Genomic DNA, 20,905 nt, shown 5'->3' with positions numbered 1-20,905 from the left:
TTCCCAAGCATAGGAAAAGGAAATGTTATCCAGTTATATGAGGTATACAGAGCTCTAGTCAGCTATAACCAAAATAGATTTACACCCAGACATATAATAATCAAGATCCCAGAAATTCAACACAAGAAGAGAATATTAAAAGCTGTCATAGAAAACAAACAGATCACCTATAAAGGAAAACCTATTAGAATCATGACAGACTTCTCAACACAAACCACCAAATCAAGAAGAGTTTTGAGCAAAGTATTCCAAGTCCTGAAAGAAAAAACCTCTAATCCAGATTGATATATCCTGAAAAACTATCTCTCAAAAGTAATGGAGAAACAAGATACTTCCATGACAAAGAGGAACTGGGCGAGTTCATGACCACCAATTTAACCCTACAAAAAATACTGAAAGACATTCGAGAGAGAGAGAGGAAAAAGACCGTGGTTTCAAGAACAGTGACAGAGGGGACTCAATGAATGGGGCAGAAAGTGAAATGAAGGGGAAAAACAGACAACCAATGGCAGAAAGATAGCATGGCAGAGATGAGACAGAGAAGATTGGCTATAATCACTAGCATGGATAGTCTTGATACACTAATAAAAAGGAACACAGACAGAATGGATCAGGAGATAGGGTCCATCAAGATGCTCTATATAAGAAATATATTTAACCTGAAAGAAGGTTTATGGGCTGAAAGTCAAAGATGAGAAAATAATGATCTATATGACAGGGAACCAGAAAAAAGTGGGGATAGCTTGTCCTTCAGCTGCAGATTGGTTGGAATGACATAACACTTCTATACAGTGGAGAACTACTCAGCTATAAGGAAGGTAAACCTTGAGGCTTTTGTAGGTAAATGGATACAATTTGAGATAAAGCTCAAGGGTAAAAAGTTTCAGAACCACTTAGGTAAATAGGGGGTTGTCTCCCTAATCTAAAAACTAAAGGAGTTAGTGGGACACAAAATGTACAATGTATCCTGGGACAGTGAAAGGGGAGGAGCTGTCTAAATATGGCAGGGAGAGGACACTGGTAATCTTGTATCATGATTTGAAATCCATATTGCTTTCATTTACTAAACTCTAGTTTGGTTATATTCTGTTCCAGTTTGTCTACTTGTACTAGATTTCAGGGCATAGATGCTATTCCAAAGATAGCAGGATACACCGTGGACACCATTTTTAATTTTCTATTAACTTAATCTGAAACCCTATATTGCTTTCACTGCCGTGTTTTGACTCACTTTATTTGAATCTGTCTTGTTCGATCACCATCTTGTCTTGACTGATTTTATTCAAATTTGTTATGTTTGACAGTATCAAGTCTGAGGGTATAGGCAACTACTCTGAAGACAGTAAGATTCACTATGGTACCCACTCTGGTTTGACTATTACCCTCTTTTGAAGTCCTAAAATGTCTCCAATGTTTTGTTTTTACTGATTTTGTTTCATACTACTATATTTAATTTTATTTTACCCGATGATATGGGCAATTCTATTGAAGATAATGAGAGACATCATGGCAACCACTGTAGATCACCTTGTGTTGTGGTTTTAAATCATGTACTATGTCCATCCTTTTGTTTTGAATGACCTCATTTTTTTCTCATTTGGTTTTATTCTTTGCAAAATAAAAATAAAAATAACAAAAAATAAATATAGCCATATAAACAAGAGTTTGCATATATTAATTCAGTTTAATCATATCAATTCTTAAACAAAAATTTTTTTCTCCAAGAGACAATAGTTCACAGTAACTGCAAAGCTTACTCACAACTTTTAAAAATACCAGTCATGCTTAGCATTCAAAGAAGATATTAGAGAATAACTGTAAAAACTTTTACCAGGAACATCAGCTTCTGACTTTAAAAATTACAAATGCTGAAGCATTTTGGTATCAGACACAGTATTTTTGATATTGTCTGAGTTTCTGGAAGATTGATGAGTTTCTGGAATTTTGAGAATTTTTACCTCTACAGTTGGATAATGCACTTATTCTAAACTAAACATTTTCAAATGTAGAAAACAAACTAGCAAGCTACACATACAAAGAAAAGCCCTCTAAGACAAGCTCTCCACAGTGGAATGCCAGCATATGCACCATGAACCCTGGAAGACTAGAACTGATACATACACTAGGCCTGAGGTCTCAGACCCCAGGATCAACAAAGGAATTTGCATTCACCTACACATTAATGACAAACTCTGGGTTAGTATAAGAGAAGCCAGCAAATTCATTTTGGTCCAAGTTCATGATGAAGAGTTTATCAGTGGGAGTCAGTTCCACAGGCTGTCTGGTGAACTCTTTGTCGAAGTTGGAGGTGTCTCGCTTGTCTCTCTGCCAAATGGAAAGCAAACACATTAACACAGCATAAGAAGAGGAAAATATGACCAAGACATGCCAGTAATTGGAAGGCTAGTGACATCTCATTAGCAGAGTCAGAAAGAGCCCTGTGCTGACAATTTTAGCAGCTGCATTGCACATAGGTTTTAAGATAGAAAACTTGGTGAATATTTTCTAAGAAAGAATATAAATTATTTAATTTCTTTAAGGATTGCCATGAAGTGGAGTGTGGTTCTGTGTGTGTGTGTGCGTGTTTTCTTTAACTTTGAGATTAAATAGGCAACTACTTCTTACCATGCATGTTATAGAATTAGTTATTAGCTAGAATGTCCTAGAGAAAAATACACTCAATAACCCTCCCTGTGGCAAGGAGGTCTCCTTTGGAAAGGAGGAATGTTGCACAGCTCCTCTGCTTCCAGAAGGTGCAACAGCCATGTGGTGGAATCAAATCACTGATTGATAAAAGAGGCTGACCACTGCCCATCCCACACTCATTGGTGCAATCAAGGTTTTGAAGGGGTGCTCAAAAATCCACCCACAGACTACAGTTTGGATCTTCATCAGCTAGAGGTTCTCATCAAAGATGCGGACACTGTATGGAACAAAACCCAAAGCTCAAAGGAAGACCTGGAAGAGAAGTCCTAAAAAAACAGAACAACTCAATTCTGGTTATTCTGGCATCTCTTTTTCTTTGTAAAGTTGCATATGGGAGGAATTAATGATCCTACTTTGTTAACTATAATTTGAGGCAAGTTTTACCTGGGATCATCAGAGTGGATCAATAGGTCTTCCGTAAGATGCTCTGACATCTCCAGGTTTCCTGCCACCTATCACCTCTTCCCATCTTCACCTCATCTACATGTAGGCCAGTTAGGGCTGGAGTCCTCATTCCCCCATTGCTTGATATATGGGGAAACGGAGGGAGAGCTGGATGGCTGCTTTATTATAGGACAAACAAAAACAGTGCCTGGGATTCACTGGCAAGTTACCTGGCTAGAGGTAGAATTATAGAGGGAAGGTCAGTAAGTATTGGTTGGCTCAGAGTTTGGCTGGTCTTATGGTCTAAACCTAAATCATACTTGCATGATCTAGCATGGGTTTAGGGTTACTGGCAAATAGGAATTTCTCATGGCTGGGCTGAGTCTCTCTGGAAAAACTTTTCACAGAAACTGCTTTTGGCTGCTTTCTTGAGGCAAAATGTCTCTATGGAGTTCCCTAGTTCCTCTTGTGTTTTTTCAGTGTGAGTTTGCGAAAGAAGGGACAAAATCGGCAGCAGGAATGGGTAAGCATGGCCAGCTAAGGATGTTGATGTTGCTTTCCAGATGATGAGCCATCTCCTACCATGTGTCAAACGTTTTGTCTTGTCTTATCCAGCCTGCTATTAGCCTGTGCAGTGCAATGCTGTGCAGTATGGTGGCAGGTTCCACAATTGGGTACTCCATGCGTTACTTATGTCCAGAGGAAAACTCAGTGCCTCCTCTAACTTGAATGTCATCTGTGCGTTCCTCTCCTGATGCCCATAGTACATAGTATGGCATCATTTTAATTGTTTTCATCACATTTATTGCTTTCAGAAAATTTTTATTTAATGTTATTTTGAGGAGGGCAGGGTCTTTGTTTGCTTCTTCACTGGGCATTTTCAATGCCAAGAATAGTACCTGGTACATATAGGTTATTCATAATTACTTGCTGAAGGAATTAATACCATAATGAAGGTGAGCTTCTTGGCTTTTGCCAACTCACAGTCACCTCTGAGCCAGAATCATGAAGCAAAATTGTGAAATTTATTCCCATTGGTCCTAAGAGTCTCCCAAATGGGCACTGCCATGTTGAGTTCCAGTATGAATTGAACTGTGTGAGGGCCTTTCATGATCTGGGATAGCCAGGGCAGTGTGTGAACACAAAGGCAGGTATATTAGGGCCAGGAGGTAGTCAGCTGTTTCCTCCCATATTATCAAACCTATTTTGCCTTCCCTGCCTAGAAGCACGCAGCCAAAATTCTCTTCACACCACCCCAACTTTGGAAAAGCCCTCCCCATTTATTGTGCTGGTGATGACTCATGTTTTGGGAAGTCACATGATCCAAATAAGGGTTGCCTTTGCTGACTTTGTCGTGTGGGAAGATCTTCTATACAATGCCCCAGAATTTTACCCTGATATTTAGAGAATGGTCCATTCGGTTGGGCAATTCCTTTTGGTTAATAGCATCTGACATAACGTGAAAATATCAAAAATCATCCAATTTTATGGGTATTAATCACACTGGCCTCCTCTTAGTCCCCCAAAAGGGTTACTGTGATCACGACCCCAGGTCAGTGAAAAGTCTAAGAAATTGACAGGGAGACTCTTGGATACAGCTAGGCAATTAGAACATGATTAACAAGGACTTTAAATTTCTCTGGATTTTCCTATTTACTTTAAAAAATTGTTTCCTAATTTAAATCCTTTTGGAAAATTTCAGCCTGTCTTCAGTAAACTAGAAGAACTATACTGTGTCTATCGGGGGCAATGTGTTGGAAGAGAAATGTTGACTCTAGCAGGGCCAAAAAGGGTGATATTTGCAGAACTCTGAGTGGTATTCTCTGAGAGCTCAGACAGAGGACTTAAGATGCAAACTGCAAATCTAGTTCCCTTTCTCCTTGCAAAGAGACAATTCAGGTATTTGTTTCTGCTCACAGCTTCATGACTCTGGTCTTTTCAAGCATGAAGATTTCTAGAAAGAAGCCCATCTATCATCCTACCTTTTTCCTTCCCCACCCCTCACATTATGATTGTCACAGAAATCCATGTCAAGATGCTGCTGTTGTACCTGGTCTTTCAGCTTCAACCTACAGCCTATAGAGAGAAAGAGGAGGCCCAAAAATATTTGGTAACTATTCCTTTTTTGTTAAGAAGTTATGCCTGCCTACCCCAGAAATGTTCTCTCTAGACCACATCATGCTTTTAAATACTTGTGTAATGAATGGCCTTCCACCAAACAGTACACTGGGGGAAGCAGAGGAAGAGGATGAATTGCATCTTTATTACTTTTTACCGTGCTGCTGGCATTCAGCCTGGCACACACTTGGTGCTCAATAAATGCTAGCTGAATGAATGGATGGTGGAATAAATGGATGCTTGCAAAATTAAATTAAATTTTTTTTCTTCCTGAATAAATTTGTATTCTTCAGAGATTATATATGATGAAAGCTCTGTTTCTTGGTTTCCTCTGAACTATAAAGGTTGATAGATAAGAAACAGTAGGAAGTCTGACTAATGATTCTTTACTTCCACAAAAGGCTCATCTGACCACCCTTCAGCAAACTATACTAGAAGAACAGAGACTTTGGCTTGAGTTTCTATTTCTGCAAACTATGACACTTGAAAAATAATGGCAAGAATTTGAAAAATTTAGAGTGATATATATTATATTATATTGTATATATATATATATATATATATATATATCCACTATATTGCATCTATGTATCTGTTTATCTGTCTATCCATCCTATATTATGTTCTAAGGTTGTCTCAGATCATTGGTCAATGACACAATGTTTCCTCATGACTTTTATCTCAAAATCATTTCCAAGAAAGGTCTCATGATCCAACAGGAAGGTGAAGGATCTCAAATAACTGGCTAGGTGGTGGGCATAACTCCAAGGTTCTGGTCATGTTGTTCCAGAGCAGAAAGAGTCCTGTACCAAGGGGCCGGATACCCAGGCTTGGATCTTAAACAACAGAGCATGGGCAAGTCTCTTCCCCTCTCCAGATGCTAGTTTCCCCAGTAATCAAACGAGGGGATTTTGCCCTGATTTCCTTTCTCCTTTAGCCTCCTAAGCTTGTCAGGTAAGACTTCAACTGTCTTCCACCTTAGGTCCAGATCACTACCACAATGGCAGCCAGGGGATGGTCCCCAAGCCTGAAGCAAGGTGAAATGTGGGGACAGAAAAGAAAGAACTTTGAGGCACTTTGGCCAAGCAGAAACCAGAGGCATTGTTGTCTAAAAGATGAGACGTTTTTGAACATATTTGTCAAGTTCTTGATCTTTTGTCAAGATCATTCCCTTGATGATCTCTCAGGAGCCCTGAAGCTTCTAAAACTCTCTAGAGCTGTGATAAGAATTCTCTGCAGGGCTCCAACTAGCAGAAAGCAATAGGGAAGGCTGAGGGGTCACCTGCTGTCCCATTCATCCAGACAGAAGTGACATTTCTCCTACCCAAGGTGTTGTCTCAGGCTTGTGGGAGCTCACAAAGTTGCTTACTAGAAAGAATAATTAACCCAAGCTGGGAGAAATGGTGACTCTGATGAGAAAAATCAAGAGCCTCAGCCATGCCTAGCTGGCTGCTGAACTTGACTCTGGTGAGAAATGCGGGCTTTGAGCTCTGACAGTGTCAGAACCCCAGCCAGGTCACTCCACCTCATTGCAGGCCACCAGGAGTCCCTGAATAGTCCACAGCCCCTTCCTCTATGATGGACCACTGGAGCTGAATTTGAGCTCTGGATTTAGTTCTTTTCTCCCAAGTTCCTTCCTCAGGCCCTACTTTGTAGTTTGGGTCCACATTTTTCAAAGAGAGTAGTTTTCCTTGAAATAGATTTCTTCTTTTCTTTCTCTTTTTATTGTATCTTGATGCTAGAAGAAAAATGGCATATAACAGATATCCAGATACAAATGAACATTTCCAGAAACATCTTACAAAACAACATCAAAGTGAAGAATACAACCGTCTTTGTTTCAAGAGATGCTGTCTTTCTCAGAGCACTTAATTAGTTTTTCAAAGCCAGTGACAAACCTAGACAAATCATCTCCCAACAGGTATGAGCCTGCTGGGATCCACAGCTATCTTCTTGGTTGAAACACAGCAGGTCATTATGGTTAATAACATTTGGACATATATTTTAAAGCATGTGTAACAATGTGAGAACTTTTTTTTGCATTTGAACAGAAATAAAACCTCAAAGCAAATAAAGATTGAAATGTAATGTAAAACCATGGCCCTTGGGGACCTTCTAGAGTGATCATGTTATTTCGGAGAATAGCCAAATGTCCTCTTGGAGTAGTTTGGGGGCAAGGGTGACCAGGAACATATAGCATCAGGAATTACAGTGTGTGTGCGTTTGGAGGGGCATAGTACCCAAGCTGGTTGCCTTCTGACTCTTGGAAGTGTTTTTATATTGTAACTGTCTAAAAAACTATTGAAATTTTAGAAGGACTTAGATAAGCTTCTTAACTTTGAGTTAAAAAACAAAAATAAAATTTTATTTTTAGCATGCTCTTTTCAAAGCTCTGCTGCCTCCAGAACAGGCAAAGTGAAGAGATTCCCTTCAGGGCAAAGCAACCAATACCTGGATATAAGCCAAGTTCCAAGCCTGGAAGGGGAAGCATCTGATTCATCCACCCATTTTGCAGGAAAGAACCTAGACTGGATGACGGGGTGAATATAGCAGTGCAGAAAATGAGGGAAAGAAAGCAGGCATTTTTCTTTCCCCACTGGATCAACTTAGCTGACATGCTGGGGACACAAAGACTTTGATAATGTCTCAATTATGCAGCAGTATTTTCGGTAGGTTACCTGCATAATTCCATCTCGTAGAGATGCTCCAAACTATCTGAGGACATTTGGGATCCGAAACATGGTCACTCTAGGCTCATCAGAAAACAAAACATGATGCAACTTGGCAATGAAAAAAAATGTCACCACAACAGCTGTTGAGCTTGAATGACAGATATGAAGGACGGAGATCTACACATCTACTTAGCTCTTGACTTCGGGTTTTAAAAATTCAGAGTTAACAAAAGAAAATCCTTCGAATTCTGATTGGTCAATATTCCTGATGACTTCCTGGTCAGGAGGTGTTAGGACTGGTGGATGGCGGGTGAAAAATCGGTCGAAGTTCTCAGCATTTCGCCCACACTATGAGAGGGGAAGAAAAGAACTTGTGGTGGGTGGGAAAAACAAAAGCAAAAGCCAAAACAAAACAGAATCAACCAAAATTGAGTGTGGCTCTCTTCAGTCCCTTCCCAACTCAGAGAAGTTGTTTCTGTGATCAGAAATGAGAGTAACATAAAATGCAAAATTCTCATGACCTTAAGTACACGACCTTAGGCTCTGGATTTTAAATTGCTGTAGCTCACAAGTTGTCCTTGGCTTCTTTCTGGACAAAGGCATAAGATGGTGGGGCTACTGGTACGTGGCATGCCCCCTGCCCCCACCCTGAAGATTCGATCAAGCTTATCTGTTGGTGAAGATGGAACGTACCTGAACGTTTTGTGTGCTACAAGATGCAAAATAATAATCCATTTATACATCACCTGGAAAGTCTCAGTATTTATAGCAGCAGATCCCTTAACATGTTTTCCTGTGGCTCTTGATCAGGAACAATTAATAGAAGTTTCCAGTTCAACCGGATATAGTTTACAAACTCCAGCCAGTGAAGGAAGATCCCAACCACAAGACCGGGGCTTGCTGCCCACAATGTCTGGGCCAACACAGGGCCCTGGCTAACTGCATCGCTCATCTGACCCCTAAGTACACAGTTCCAGGAGGTAAACTCTGCCGTCCTCTTTCCAAATAGAAGTAGTAAGAAAGGAAACAAACCAGTGCTGAGTGAGCAATTAGGCTCTAGAGAGAAAATCTGTTCCATTTTTCCTCCTGTCCTGCTGATCCCTCTATGTGAGTTAACAGTGATCAGAGGTAAAGTTACAACATATTTATGTGTGTGCAATGTGTACATAAGTGCACACGCAGGCCCACATTAATTCATACCCACAAGTCACTAAATCTGAAGTCCCTTGCTCTTCACCAGTAAAACCGATTTGCACAAAAGCTCTAAGTAGTTCAGTAGTTCAGTATTTCAGTACACTGAAATAGAGGTAACTACAACCTAATAATAATATGGTAGTAGTAGCAGTCATAATAATGACATTTGATATTTATTGTGCATTTACTTTAGGTAGCCACTTTGCAAAGCTCCTTACTTGCATTAGTATATTTAATATCCCCAGTGGATATTAAGTGGGTATTATTGTCATCCTTGTTTTATAGATGAAGAAACTGAGATCAGGGAGATTGTGTTCTCCTTTTAATGTCTGACAGCTAATGAACAGCAAAGTTATAGTGAGGGCTGGGCTGACTGCTGAGTCCAAGTTTACATTTTTTCCAGTCTAGCTAGCTTAGCTAGCCACACTGAAAAGTGGCAAGAGCAAAAGAGGAAGCACAGTCAAGGATGAGCACGATCAGGTCTTTGATTCTGAATGAGCGAATATGTGGTATCACCTGTTAAGACAGAGCAAGTGGGAGAATTCAGATAGAATGACTTTCACTTTGGACATGATGATTTGGAGAGGCCAGTGAGAGTCTAGACGAGGAGCAGAAGTCAGAAGTTCAGCTTCTGAAGCTCAGAAGAGAGATCTCAAAGATAAATTCACACAACAAAATCAGGAGGGCAGGCGACAGTTACAGCAGTAAAAGCCACTGAGCACTTTCTATGTACACATTTGCTAAGTGTTTTTGTGCACATTTCCCTTTTAATTTATGTACCAACCCTGTGAGGTAAGCACTTTATTCCCATTGCCAAGGAGGAAGTTTCCCCTAAAATTGTTGTTGAGCAGTAGGAGAGAGCAACAAAAGACAAACGGATTGAGAGAATCCAAGGACAAAGTCATTGCCATAACTGAATTTTCTCCAGGGAATCAAATAGGAGAACTGCTAAAAATGGGCCATTCCATTTGGCAACTGGAAAGACACTGATGAGCCAGGGAAGGGGGCCATTGCGCTCACTGCCGGGCCATCGGGGTACACTGAGAAAATCAAGGAGTGCACCATGCTCCTCTTTTAAGCCTTAATGGAGAAGCAGATGTATCTGACACAGTTGTTAGCATCTTAGCCTCTCAGTTGCTTCTTTGTTGAGTAGAAATGAACCCAGGCATCTCTAGCCTGATGCTGTGGATTTGAATCCTGATGTCGTGCTGCTCATGCACCACAGGAAAGCTTCCTAAAGTCTCAGGTTCCTCTCGTGCCTACAGGGGCAATTCCAAATCATGTCATATGAAGTCAGGATGAATATAAAATGAGATAACGCATGCAACTCACTCAGTGGCTGGCACCAAGGAGGTGCTTGACACACATCACATCTGTAAGTATCATCTGGTTCTCGTTTACATTGCAAAACCCTATAGACAACACGTACTTCTTAGGATAGGATATTTTCATGGTGTTTTAGTTTTAAACACTGAAGAAACAGCCTTGAATTTGAAAAGACTCTTGTTAGACTTCAAGAAGCATACTTGTTTCTCTGAGCTAAATTGTATTTCCTTTTATTGTTATGTTAAAAGAAACCACCTTACTATTACAAAATATGCTTCATACTGATTTTGACATGAGAATTTTAAAAACACAAATTTGATAAAAGGATAGAAAGAATCAAATTCCAGATGAAGCAATGACATGGACACAGAAAAAAAGTTGTAGAAAAAAAGGTTAAGTAAGAGTATTTATATGATGATGGTGGAAAAGATATTTCAAGAGGACATAAACCAAGAAGCAATAAAAAATCTGAAAAAATGTGACTACAAAAAATTTATAATTTATGTATGGTTAAAAAATCCAATAAATCTAAAGGCTAAGAACAAATTAGAGAGCCACATTTGTAACACCTAGTAAAGAAAAAAGGCTCTCTGCTAAGAACTAAAATGAGTAAATAAGACAATCCAAATGAAAAATTGAAAAGAAGGGAGAAAATTAATTTTGAAAAGTCAAAATGTATCAACGATGCTCAAATCTCATTAATGCTTAAAGAGATGCATACAGACAATGAAGAAATGACCTTTGAATACAAGGTTGGTGAAGCGAGAAAAGATATCATTTGTATATGTGGAGGAACAGTTTTGCAGGCAGGGGAATTGCACATACAAAGGCCCTGAGGCAGGTCCTGTTACTAAAACCACCAAACAACAAGGAAGCCACTATGTCAGAGCAGACCAAGGGGAAGATAGAGAGGCAAGGTCACAGAGGGGCCGGGAGCCAAAGTATGGTTCTCAGTGGCCATGTGATTTTCATCTCATTTTAATGAGAAATCGCTGAAAGTTTCAAATTCTAAGTGACCTAATCTGACATTTTAAGAGAGCCACTGGTGCCATGTTGCAAGGATTCAGGAAGTAAGGATGAGAGTCTGAAGGAAGGAGACCATAGGGAAAACGGAGCTGTACTTTGGGATTTGAGATACATCTTGCATTTAGAGTTAACAAGGTATGTTGATGTAGCTGGTGAGGGGAAGGCAGGTATTGATTGGCGAGCTCAAGATTTTTGCCCTGAGTTACTTGGTAAATAAAGGCCAGTGGTGTAAAGCACATATATGGGCGGAATATGGTTTCATTTATGTACATCTGAGACTCCAGCACCACACCAAGGATGCTGGTGGGGACTTTTCGGGGAGAAGGGGAGAAGGAAAAAGAGAGGATCAAGGAGCTAGACTGACACTGGGGACATAAGGTAAGAGAATGTCTCAGTCTCCCAGAGGGGAGAGAGGATGGGGAGGGTTGTGAAAAGGCTGCAGGACAGAGGGAATGCTGCTCGGGGAAGATAAAGCGGTGCTGAGGGTGGCAGGGTTGCTGGTGGGAAATGGCATGCCACCGGCAGGTCTGCAGGTGCTTTCTTTGGTCTGGATGTTGGGACGCACACCAGCCAGTATGCAAAGCGTATTAGCTGAAACAAAGAGAGCCTTCAGGGCCTGTTTCTTCTTTAAACACCATCCATTTCCCTTCCACACCAGAAGGCTGCTGATTCGCCTGGGTTCCCCAGAGGCTGGGATGAGAGCCCTGAAACAGCTCCTGGCGGCTCGCTCCCTCCCCACCTCCTCTGAGAACAATGAAATCTTTAAGTGAGATAGCACAGAGGCTAGCAGGAACAGGGGTTAACCAAGGGGACACAATACAGCAATACAGCGGGTGCGTGATTTCCCTGCTAATAAGCAGCTTACGAGGCTGGCAGATCTCAGCCTCCCTGTTAAGTGTTTCTGTGTTTTTCAAATGGAGCTGTCATTGCCCATTAGCTTCAGGAGCACTCCCTAAATGGAGACGTCAGCCCTTGGGAGGCATAGCCGGGTTCAGCTGGAGCCTGCTGAGTCCTTGGAGAATTGGCAGCTCGGTGGCTGGGATCTGATTACAGACATGGCCTGGACCACACCTGCCTCTCTATCCTGGTTGGATTCTTCAGTTTTATCTAGTCACTGAAAGAAAATTCAAATTTCTTGTAATATAGGTACCCCAACAGGACCTCTGGAACAGGGATGGAGGAACTTGAGGAAGAAAAAAGTGAACCCGTGAACTCTCACATGTGAGGTCTTTTTTTTTTTGCTGCCCTTCCTTCTAATTTTTGTTTTGTTGTGTTAATAGGAATCTAGATCTCAAATTTGGGCCTGAAGTGTAATAGCAGGTGGTACAGCAGGTGTTTAGTAGGTAAGAGGCTGTGGGTTCAACTCAATCACCAGCACCACAAAACAAACAAATGAATAAATGCAGAAGTTGCTTAGCTATGCCAGCCACAGAGATCTTTGGAAAATGTCAGGCAAAATACAGTAGCCCCCTCATTTTCAGGATAATATGTTTTGAATGCACAGTGGATGCCTGAAACCATATCTAAACTGAACCCTACTATGCCTACTATGTTTTTTTCCTATACCTACATACTGATGATAAAGCTTAATTTATAAATTAGATACCATAAGAGATTAACAGCAATAGCTAAATGACTGAATAGAAGATGTATGACAGTATACTATATTAAAAGTTATTTAGAATGTATAGAATGTTTTTTTCTGAAATTTTTCATTTAATATTTTTGATCACAGTTGACAACAGGTAATTAGAACCATAGGAAGGAAAGCCATGGGTAGAGGGGATCACTGTATGTCATCCTCCTGCTCTTTATCTACAATGGCTCCCCAATTCTTAAAGCCCACACTTTTTGCAATGGCTCACGAGGCCCTTTAGGGGTTGGCACTGGTAACCTGGTCTATAGAGCCTTACTGCCCACATCTACCAGCCCGACACATCCTCCAGCTGTGCCGGAACATTTGGTTCCTAGGACATTTACCCTTCTTTCACCGGTAAGCCTTTGCATCTGCTGCTCCCCTGCCTGGAACACCTGACCCCCACCTTCTCCCTGCATCTAGCTATCTCACTCATCTCCCTGTTTTCAAAAGGGTGTCCCCATTCCCAGGATGCCCTCATACTCATAGGGGTGTCCCATCAAGATAAAGTATCTTAATCAAAGAAATCATCAGAGGAAAAAAATTTGGAATCAGCAACCAATCAATAGGGAAACAGTTAAATTAATAATGATACATCTAATTTGATGTATTTCCATGCAAAACACTTTGAAAAATTAAAAGATGTAGAAGAATATTAAATGAGATGGTTATATATAATTACTAAAAGAGTATGTTTCCATTCCATAAATTGTATCTACAAATGTATAAAAATACTTGTATGCCTACCATACATGCTTACAGAGAGTAGGAGAGTTAACCAATTGTTTTAAATTTCTACCTTATCTCTTATGCGATTGTATTTGTGAAAACTTAAGTATCAAGTACTATCATTATTTTATAATAAGATTCTACAAGACTATGCTAAATGAGAGAGGAAGAAATGGAAAAATAAAAATAAAAAGGACAGGAATGTTTAGCCAAATTGAACAGGGCACCCTGATGCTGTTTAACATGCCTTAGCTTAGTCAAGAACTCAAAGGCGAAGTCTCCCAAGTGGCAGCCCTAGTGTGTATTTTGTTGCTAAAGAATGATGAAGAAGTCCAGTGTTTGGGTCCTGTACATCCTTTCCCTAGCAACATGCTGAACACTGAGGACGAAAGAGTGCCTGTCCTTGTCCCCATGGAGCCTATGGCCCAGCAGAAGAGACAGGTGCATACACAGGCCACTGCATCGTACCATGTGACAGGTACTGCCACTGGACTTATTAGTGAGGAGCCCAAGAAAAGCTAGGGAGACTGCTTGAAAGGAGTGAAATTCAAACTGTGGGAACTGAAGGAAAGACATGGCTTCTTTGGAAGATAGATGGAAAGAGTTTGGAGAAGAAATGGAGGTGAAAAGATAACAGACAGAAGCCAGGCATGGTAGTGCGCTCCTGTAAATCGCAGAATTCTGTCTCAAAATAAAAAAAAAATAAAAATAAAAAGGGCTGAGATGTAGCTCAGTGAAAAGGCTCTGAGTTCAATGCAAACTACAGAGGGAGAAAAAAAAAAAAAGGCTGAAGAGCAAGATGTCAGAGTGTTGTTTGCTGCTTAATAAGAGTTTGATAACAAGAACCCAGTGGCCCAGAGAAGCTGTCAGTCCAGCCCTATCAAGACAAGAGAGCAACTCAGGGTACCAAGATGAGAAGGTCACAGTGAGAAAATCCAAGCCAGACAGCCTAGGCAAAAATGCGAGGAAGAAATTTTCTTTTTAAATATGCATATTAATGAAATTGAGGGTCCTTTCTACACCTCACAGTTCTCCACAGACGCACAGGAGGGATCCACCCTCCTGTGAAAATGAGCTAGCTGAGCACGGAGCTGCACACACATTTGATCATTTTCAGAAGTCATTTGTGGACGGCAGCTTCTCTCTCCAGCAAAAGGCAGACAATATTTCGTATGATCTGGCCTTCGGCAGAAAAAAGGAAGATGAAAGTTTCTTTTTTCCCCGATAATAATGAAGGCTCTGCAATAAGAATATTTATCTTTTCTGTCTGTTTAGGAGGAACTTAGTAGGCAAGGGTCTTTTTATGTTTGATAGCAAGTTTGTTTTGGTTTTGTTTTTTCTTAATTTTTATTTAAAAACAACATGCAATGCTTTTTCTTTCAGATCTCCGCGTAAATGCCACCTCCTCAGAGAAGCTGCTCTGGGTCACCTCCATGTTAAAGCAATACCCTTCCTTCTTATTCGCCACAAGGGCATCCTTGTTTGTTTTTTCATAGAAAGAAAGTATCTGATAGATCTCAGTCTGTAATGACATGTTCATTTCTTTGCTTATCTGCTTACTGGCTCTATTTCCATTTAGACTGTAAACTCCATGAGAGCAAAGTCTGGTTTGTTTACCACCGCATTCCTAAGACCCGGTATGGGTACTCAGTATCATTGCATGGACAGATACTAGTATCATAAGTGCTTACCAGGACCCGGGTACTGTGCCAGCATTATCTCCTTGAGTCCCTCACCAGCTCTACAAAACCTTGTCGGACAATAAAGCAAGGTTTGGAAGGCTTAAGTGTCTGACTAGGATTTGGTCCCAGCTGTGATCACAGACTTAGCTTCTTCTATTGTCTTCTCCGTGTACTGCAGAACAAACAAGCTGTTACAAAGCACCACGAAAAAACAAAACCCTATGTAGCTCCACCAGCCCAATTAGGTTAGCATTTTGGTTTGTGTTCTAGATGGCTGGATGAAAGATGGATGGATGTTTTCTAGGTTTTAAATAGGCATGCAATCAGTATTTTGTTCTGTAACCTGCTTTTTAAAAGCTAAATGAAATATACTGTGAACATTTTCTATCAACAATGTGACCACTTTGTTCTTATCTATTTTCAACAGTCATCCTAAACTCATATTGTTGGTGTCAAATAAACTCACCCTCAAATATTAATTACCCTTTTATTTGCCTACATTTTTAAGGATTTGATTCCCAAAAATCTATGAGATAGGCAGGAAAAATATTCTCCACTTAACAGATAAGTAATGGAAAAGTAAGTTGTTTCGGGTCACATGGGGAGAACCAAGATCCAGAGATTGCTTGGTTCCATTTTAAAGCTCCTAGAGTTTTAGTACGTGTATTTCACTACTCTGTAACATATAATCAAGTGGCAGAGACTTACAAATTAAGGTGGCTTGGGTACCAGCCTTGGCTCCACCAATTGTCTTAAAAATGTTCCATAGGCTTTAACTAACTGAGCCAAGTTCCTTAAACTCAAGTTTCCTATTATTGTCACATGAACCTATCTTGAGAGTGCAGTGATGGAAGAATGCTCCAGATTCTGTGTTGAGGAATTCATTATTACTAGTAATCTTATTGTTATGAATGTTAAGATTTTCTGTTAGGTACACACTAAATAGTAAAGCTACTCATTATTACTGTTTTCTTTTAACCAAGCTCAAATTGAAGCTTTTTGTTTGAAAGTAATTAAAACTTAGATGAAGATAGTGTTTGTATATTCTTCCATTTAAAAAAATTAAAAATGTGTTTTGCTTTGAAATTAGGTATTAAACTAAAATAGCTATTACACCCCTGGGAGTAGGGCAGATAGGTCTTGCCCTTAACATTCCTTTGCTGTTTAATTCTTAAAATCTTAATAATTGTTTTCTTTTAATCCTGAGAGATGAAACAGCAGACATGTTAGCAAAAAAAGGAAACTAATCACAAAATTAAAATAAAGTTTTAAACAAACTGCACATCCAATACTAAAAGTGGTGGCAAGTGATTGCCATCGACTGTGGCCCCAGGCCTAACGAGGAGGTGAGTCTGATGGGCTTGGTGGGCCTCTGGCTGGGAAGGTTCTTCCATGCTCTGCCACCCAGTATCTTCCCATTCCAGCTGCAAGCGCAGGAAGATCTGCCTGACTTCAAACAAGAGACAAAAGTTTGCCCACCAAGCCAGGCAAGACATGGGAGGGAGCTGTGATGGGAAGCCAGGACATAGAGCACCCAGGTACAGCTCAGGAGGAAAAGATGTGTTTTCAGGGACGAGAAGACTCCACTTGCAGTCCCACCGAACCTCACACCCTTGGAAAGACACTCAAAGCAGATTCACAAACCATCTCTCAGTTATCTTTCATAGTCTATGGAAAGGGCACTTTTGCAGAAACTGCATTTGTAAATAAACTAGAAATGAGCTTTTTTATTTTCTTGCTGGGTCCTAGGCAGTTCACAACTCCAAATTCTATTCTGATTAGGCGTTGCCATGAGCTAGAATGTCCACCAGGTGTGGCTGGGGAGGTCAGCAGGAAATTGGCAAGCCAAGCACAGTGCTAAAAATGAAGGAGAAGGATGTCAAAAGGAGGGAGGAACTCTGAATTTCACCAACAAATACATAGCAGTCCTTTGGTATCTACGGGGGACTGGTTTCCAATATCTTTTGGCTCCTCAGACACCAAAACCAACGAATATTCAAATACACTATTTCAAATGGCAGATTTGCTTTGAACCTGCATATGTCCTCCTATATACTTTAAATCATCTCTAGATTACTTGTAGTATCTAATGCAGTGCAAAAGTGGAGTAGTTGTTACACTGTATTGTGTAAGAAACAATGTAAAACGGAATCCTCCTTGCATTCAACACAGAGGCAATGTTACTTATTTGGTACACACACACACACACACACACACACACACACACACACGTTTTGTTTTGTTGATCTGTGATTGGTTGAATCCACGGATATGGAATCCAGCTATCAGCAAGACTGATGTACTCACAGATATTAGAAGCTCTCAAAACAATGAAGTAGAGTGAGATGTGTGGTTAGGTATCATCTCCAAGCAGCAGCGCTACCGTGCAATGTCAGGGTGCTTGCTTAGCATGCATGATGACCTGGGTTCAGTCCCTAGCACCAAAAAGGCAGGGGGAGTATCATCTCCCAGGCAGAAAGGACTAAAACAAGGCGTAGAAATTGTACGTGGCATGCTAATAAATTGAGTATGGTGTGGAGTGTTTTTGAGACTGCACACACCCTCTCTACAATGTCACACAGGAACCTGGTCACAGTGGGTGACTCTCCGAAGCAGAACCAAGCCCAGTTAGGGGTCAAAGGAGAAGGAAGACAATTTCGCTGCACAGCTTTTCGTGCTGCTTGAATATTTTTCTTCAGATTTTTTAAAAGAATGGATTATCAAAATATGAAATAATGTGATGAGGTTAAGAAAGATAACATAAGCCTAGGAAAGGTGGTGATTTTCAGGACATTGATGACTCAGAAAGAAATGATAATGGAATGGTGGGAGAAGATGCCAGATTGCACCAGAATTGAGGGGAAAATGAATTGTCATCCGGTAGAAATAACAACTGGTAATTCATTCGTACTTTGTTTATATGCAAAGTATGACAGCACAAAAGGCTTAGCAATAGGAATAAAGAATCCCAAGCTTGAAGGATGGGATTTTTTTTCATTTTTTAAAAAATTTTATTTAAAGGAAGACTAAACAAAACAGAAAATGAGTAGAAATAATACATATGCTCAGAGAAAAAATAAACAGTAAGAAATCACTAGTTACTGTTTACATACTGCCCTTTCACAAATAGTTGTTTAAGATACAAAAGTGGAACATATAAACTGGGAATTCAAACAGCAAGACTGCAAACAGTTCTGTTCAACTAGAAGGATGGGATTTTTAAGATGAAAAAAGACTATCGTGGGTAGTGGTAATCCAGCACCATGGGAAGCTGCGGCAGGAGGATTGGAAGTTTGAGCCCAACCTGGATAACTCAGTGACTTAGTAGATCCTGTCCCAAAACACAGACAAAAAAATAATAAAATAAAGTAAAATAAAATAAAACATAGAAAAGATGCAGTGTGTTATGTGCTATGGAAACAGTGAGGAAGGAGTAGATGCTGCTGCTTTTGTTCACCCCGCAGGCATTCCCTCTTCCTCTAGTAATAGAACGATCCATCTCTTCCTCTCTCTCTCTCTCTCTCTCTCTCTCTCTCTCTCTCTCTCTCTCTGCCTGGTTTAGATAGGAAGAGAACAAATTCTTTGGCTAAGGAAGGCAAGTGACCCTGGCCCAGCCAATCAGCACAGCCCCTGCCCTGAGTGATTATGGAATTAAAGATAAACATATGATTCAGTATCTTCCAATAAAACCCAGTCTCAAGTTGTGGGAATTTTAGAGCAAATAGTTCTTTTTTGGTAGAGGTTACTGAGGTAATGGGACCTGATTGGTTATTGCTGTGTGCCCAAGAAAGCCCCCTGAGAATGAAGGATGATGTCAGTGCAGAGGAAAGTAGAAATGGATTATTGTTAGCACTGTTTGAGGTCATGCATCCAGACATATCTGCACACTCACTTTTGTTGGTTTGGTTAAAGTCAGTTTGAATTCAATTTCTGTTGCAACCACACAGTCTGGCTAATACAGAGAAAAGCTACAGACACAAACTAGACTAGGCAAAAATGTTGTCGAGATGACAGGATGGAGTTTGGAGCAAGGATGGAGGGCAAGTTTTACTTTAAGGTGGGTGGCACAGAAGAAAGGAGGTAAAGGAGGTCAAGGACAGGGAAGAAATTGAAACCCGCCTACTCATGGCCATCCACAGCCTCAATGTTCCCAGTACCCTTAAGAGATGAGGCCATCAACTGAGACCAAGAGGGCTGGAACTTCAGTGAAAAGAAATGAGGAACGATGTTCAAGGACTTGCTCAGGGGGCTTTGGAGAGGTTGCTTGGAAAGGCAAAGGGCCCAGGTGAGATAAAGCTTGCATAAGTGGAGGCTCAGAAGTGTCTTTATTGCTCATCTCTACCCAGCTGCTTAGCAGCAAAGCTCCTGTGGAATCCTGGGTCTATCGGATGCTCCATCTACATCCTTCCTGCTTGATTCAGATTTCCTGGGTGCATTTGCTCATCTTCTCAAGTTCTCCCACCATTCTGTCAATAGCTTCCTGGAATACTGTGATCGTTAAAACCTGGCAGAGTTGGCAGCAGAATTTGAGAAGCTGAACTTCATGGCTACCCACCCAAATGAGTTTATCTCCCAGGAAAATGTTGAAACTCGAGATAGGAGCGAGAGGAGTTTAAATTCCATAGCTGAGTTCTAGTACTTTCGGTAGATGAGAAAATACACACTAGAGTGGCGAAGAATATGGGCTTCGGGGTGAAGAAAAAGGACCTTATGTTGGCACTAGGACTTACTATGTGTATGACCAAGGGCAAGTTATTTGGGCTGTCTGAGCCTGCTCCGTTACGTGTCATGGTAGGTATCACCTTATCTCGTGGTATTCTGTGGAGAATGAAATGAAAGCAGTAAAATACAGTTCTACTCTCCAGTAGAAGTAAATGGTTTAATAGAACATGGATGATTTGCTTCAATGTTATGATTGTACATAGTGTTATTAATAAAGTCTTCATTAAATGGAAGGCTAGCTTTCTAACCCTCATTATGTTATATTCCCTGTGTAGGTCACTTAAAGAAATATCTGGGCCTCTGTTCACTCATCTACAGAATGAAGTTGAATTCTACTTCTAGGATAATCTTTCTATTTTGATTTCTATTATATTATGTTTCAATAGTTACTGCCAGACATATCCTAACTCCTCTCAGCATGTGACCTTTTCCTCTACTATTTTAACTCCAACAGCTGGCTTCCCTTCCAGGGGACAACTCAAAGTCATGCATCTGGTAGATGATTTAGGGATTTCACTTGGCCCAGGAACCTGCCAATTCCAGCCGTCTAAAGGGAGCCTGGATTGATCTGCAGTTTAAATAGTTTCTCCTTAGTGAAGCTGTGGCTAGACAGAAAGAGATGAACAGACAGCTTCCAGCCTGCAAGCCCATATATGATTCTAGGTTATCTGTTAATCAGTATGAATGTAGCCTAATAATTTTGATTAAAA

General features: G+C 40.5%; 1 protein-coding gene across 2 annotated transcripts in view; it reads right to left on the bottom strand.

Annotated features, from left to right (window-relative positions):
* Positions 1–1,664: 1,664 nt before the first annotated feature.
* Positions 1,665–20,905, bottom strand: part of Prkcb (protein kinase C beta) — a 310,851-nt gene continuing 291,610 nt past the window's right edge. The window contains exon 17 of one of the 2 annotated variants that reach the window (XM_063226675.1): positions 1,665–8,228. In XM_063226675.1, coding sequence (XP_063082745.1) covers positions 8,070–8,228 — 159 coding nt within the window. In that variant the 3' untranslated portion in view covers positions 1,665–8,069. The remainder of the gene's footprint in view (positions 8,229–20,905) is intronic. The other variant, XM_063226676.1, reaches the window with a different exon arrangement.

This window comes from Cavia porcellus, unplaced genomic scaffold, assembly GCF_034190915.1.
Source record: "Cavia porcellus strain 051 isolate PalLab524CR breed Dunkin Hartley unplaced genomic scaffold, mCavPor4.1 scaffold_16, whole genome shotgun sequence".
In the NCBI taxonomy this organism is placed as follows: Eukaryota; Metazoa; Chordata; class Mammalia; order Rodentia; family Caviidae; genus Cavia; species Cavia porcellus.
This window is presented reverse-complemented; position numbering and strand designations above follow the sequence as displayed.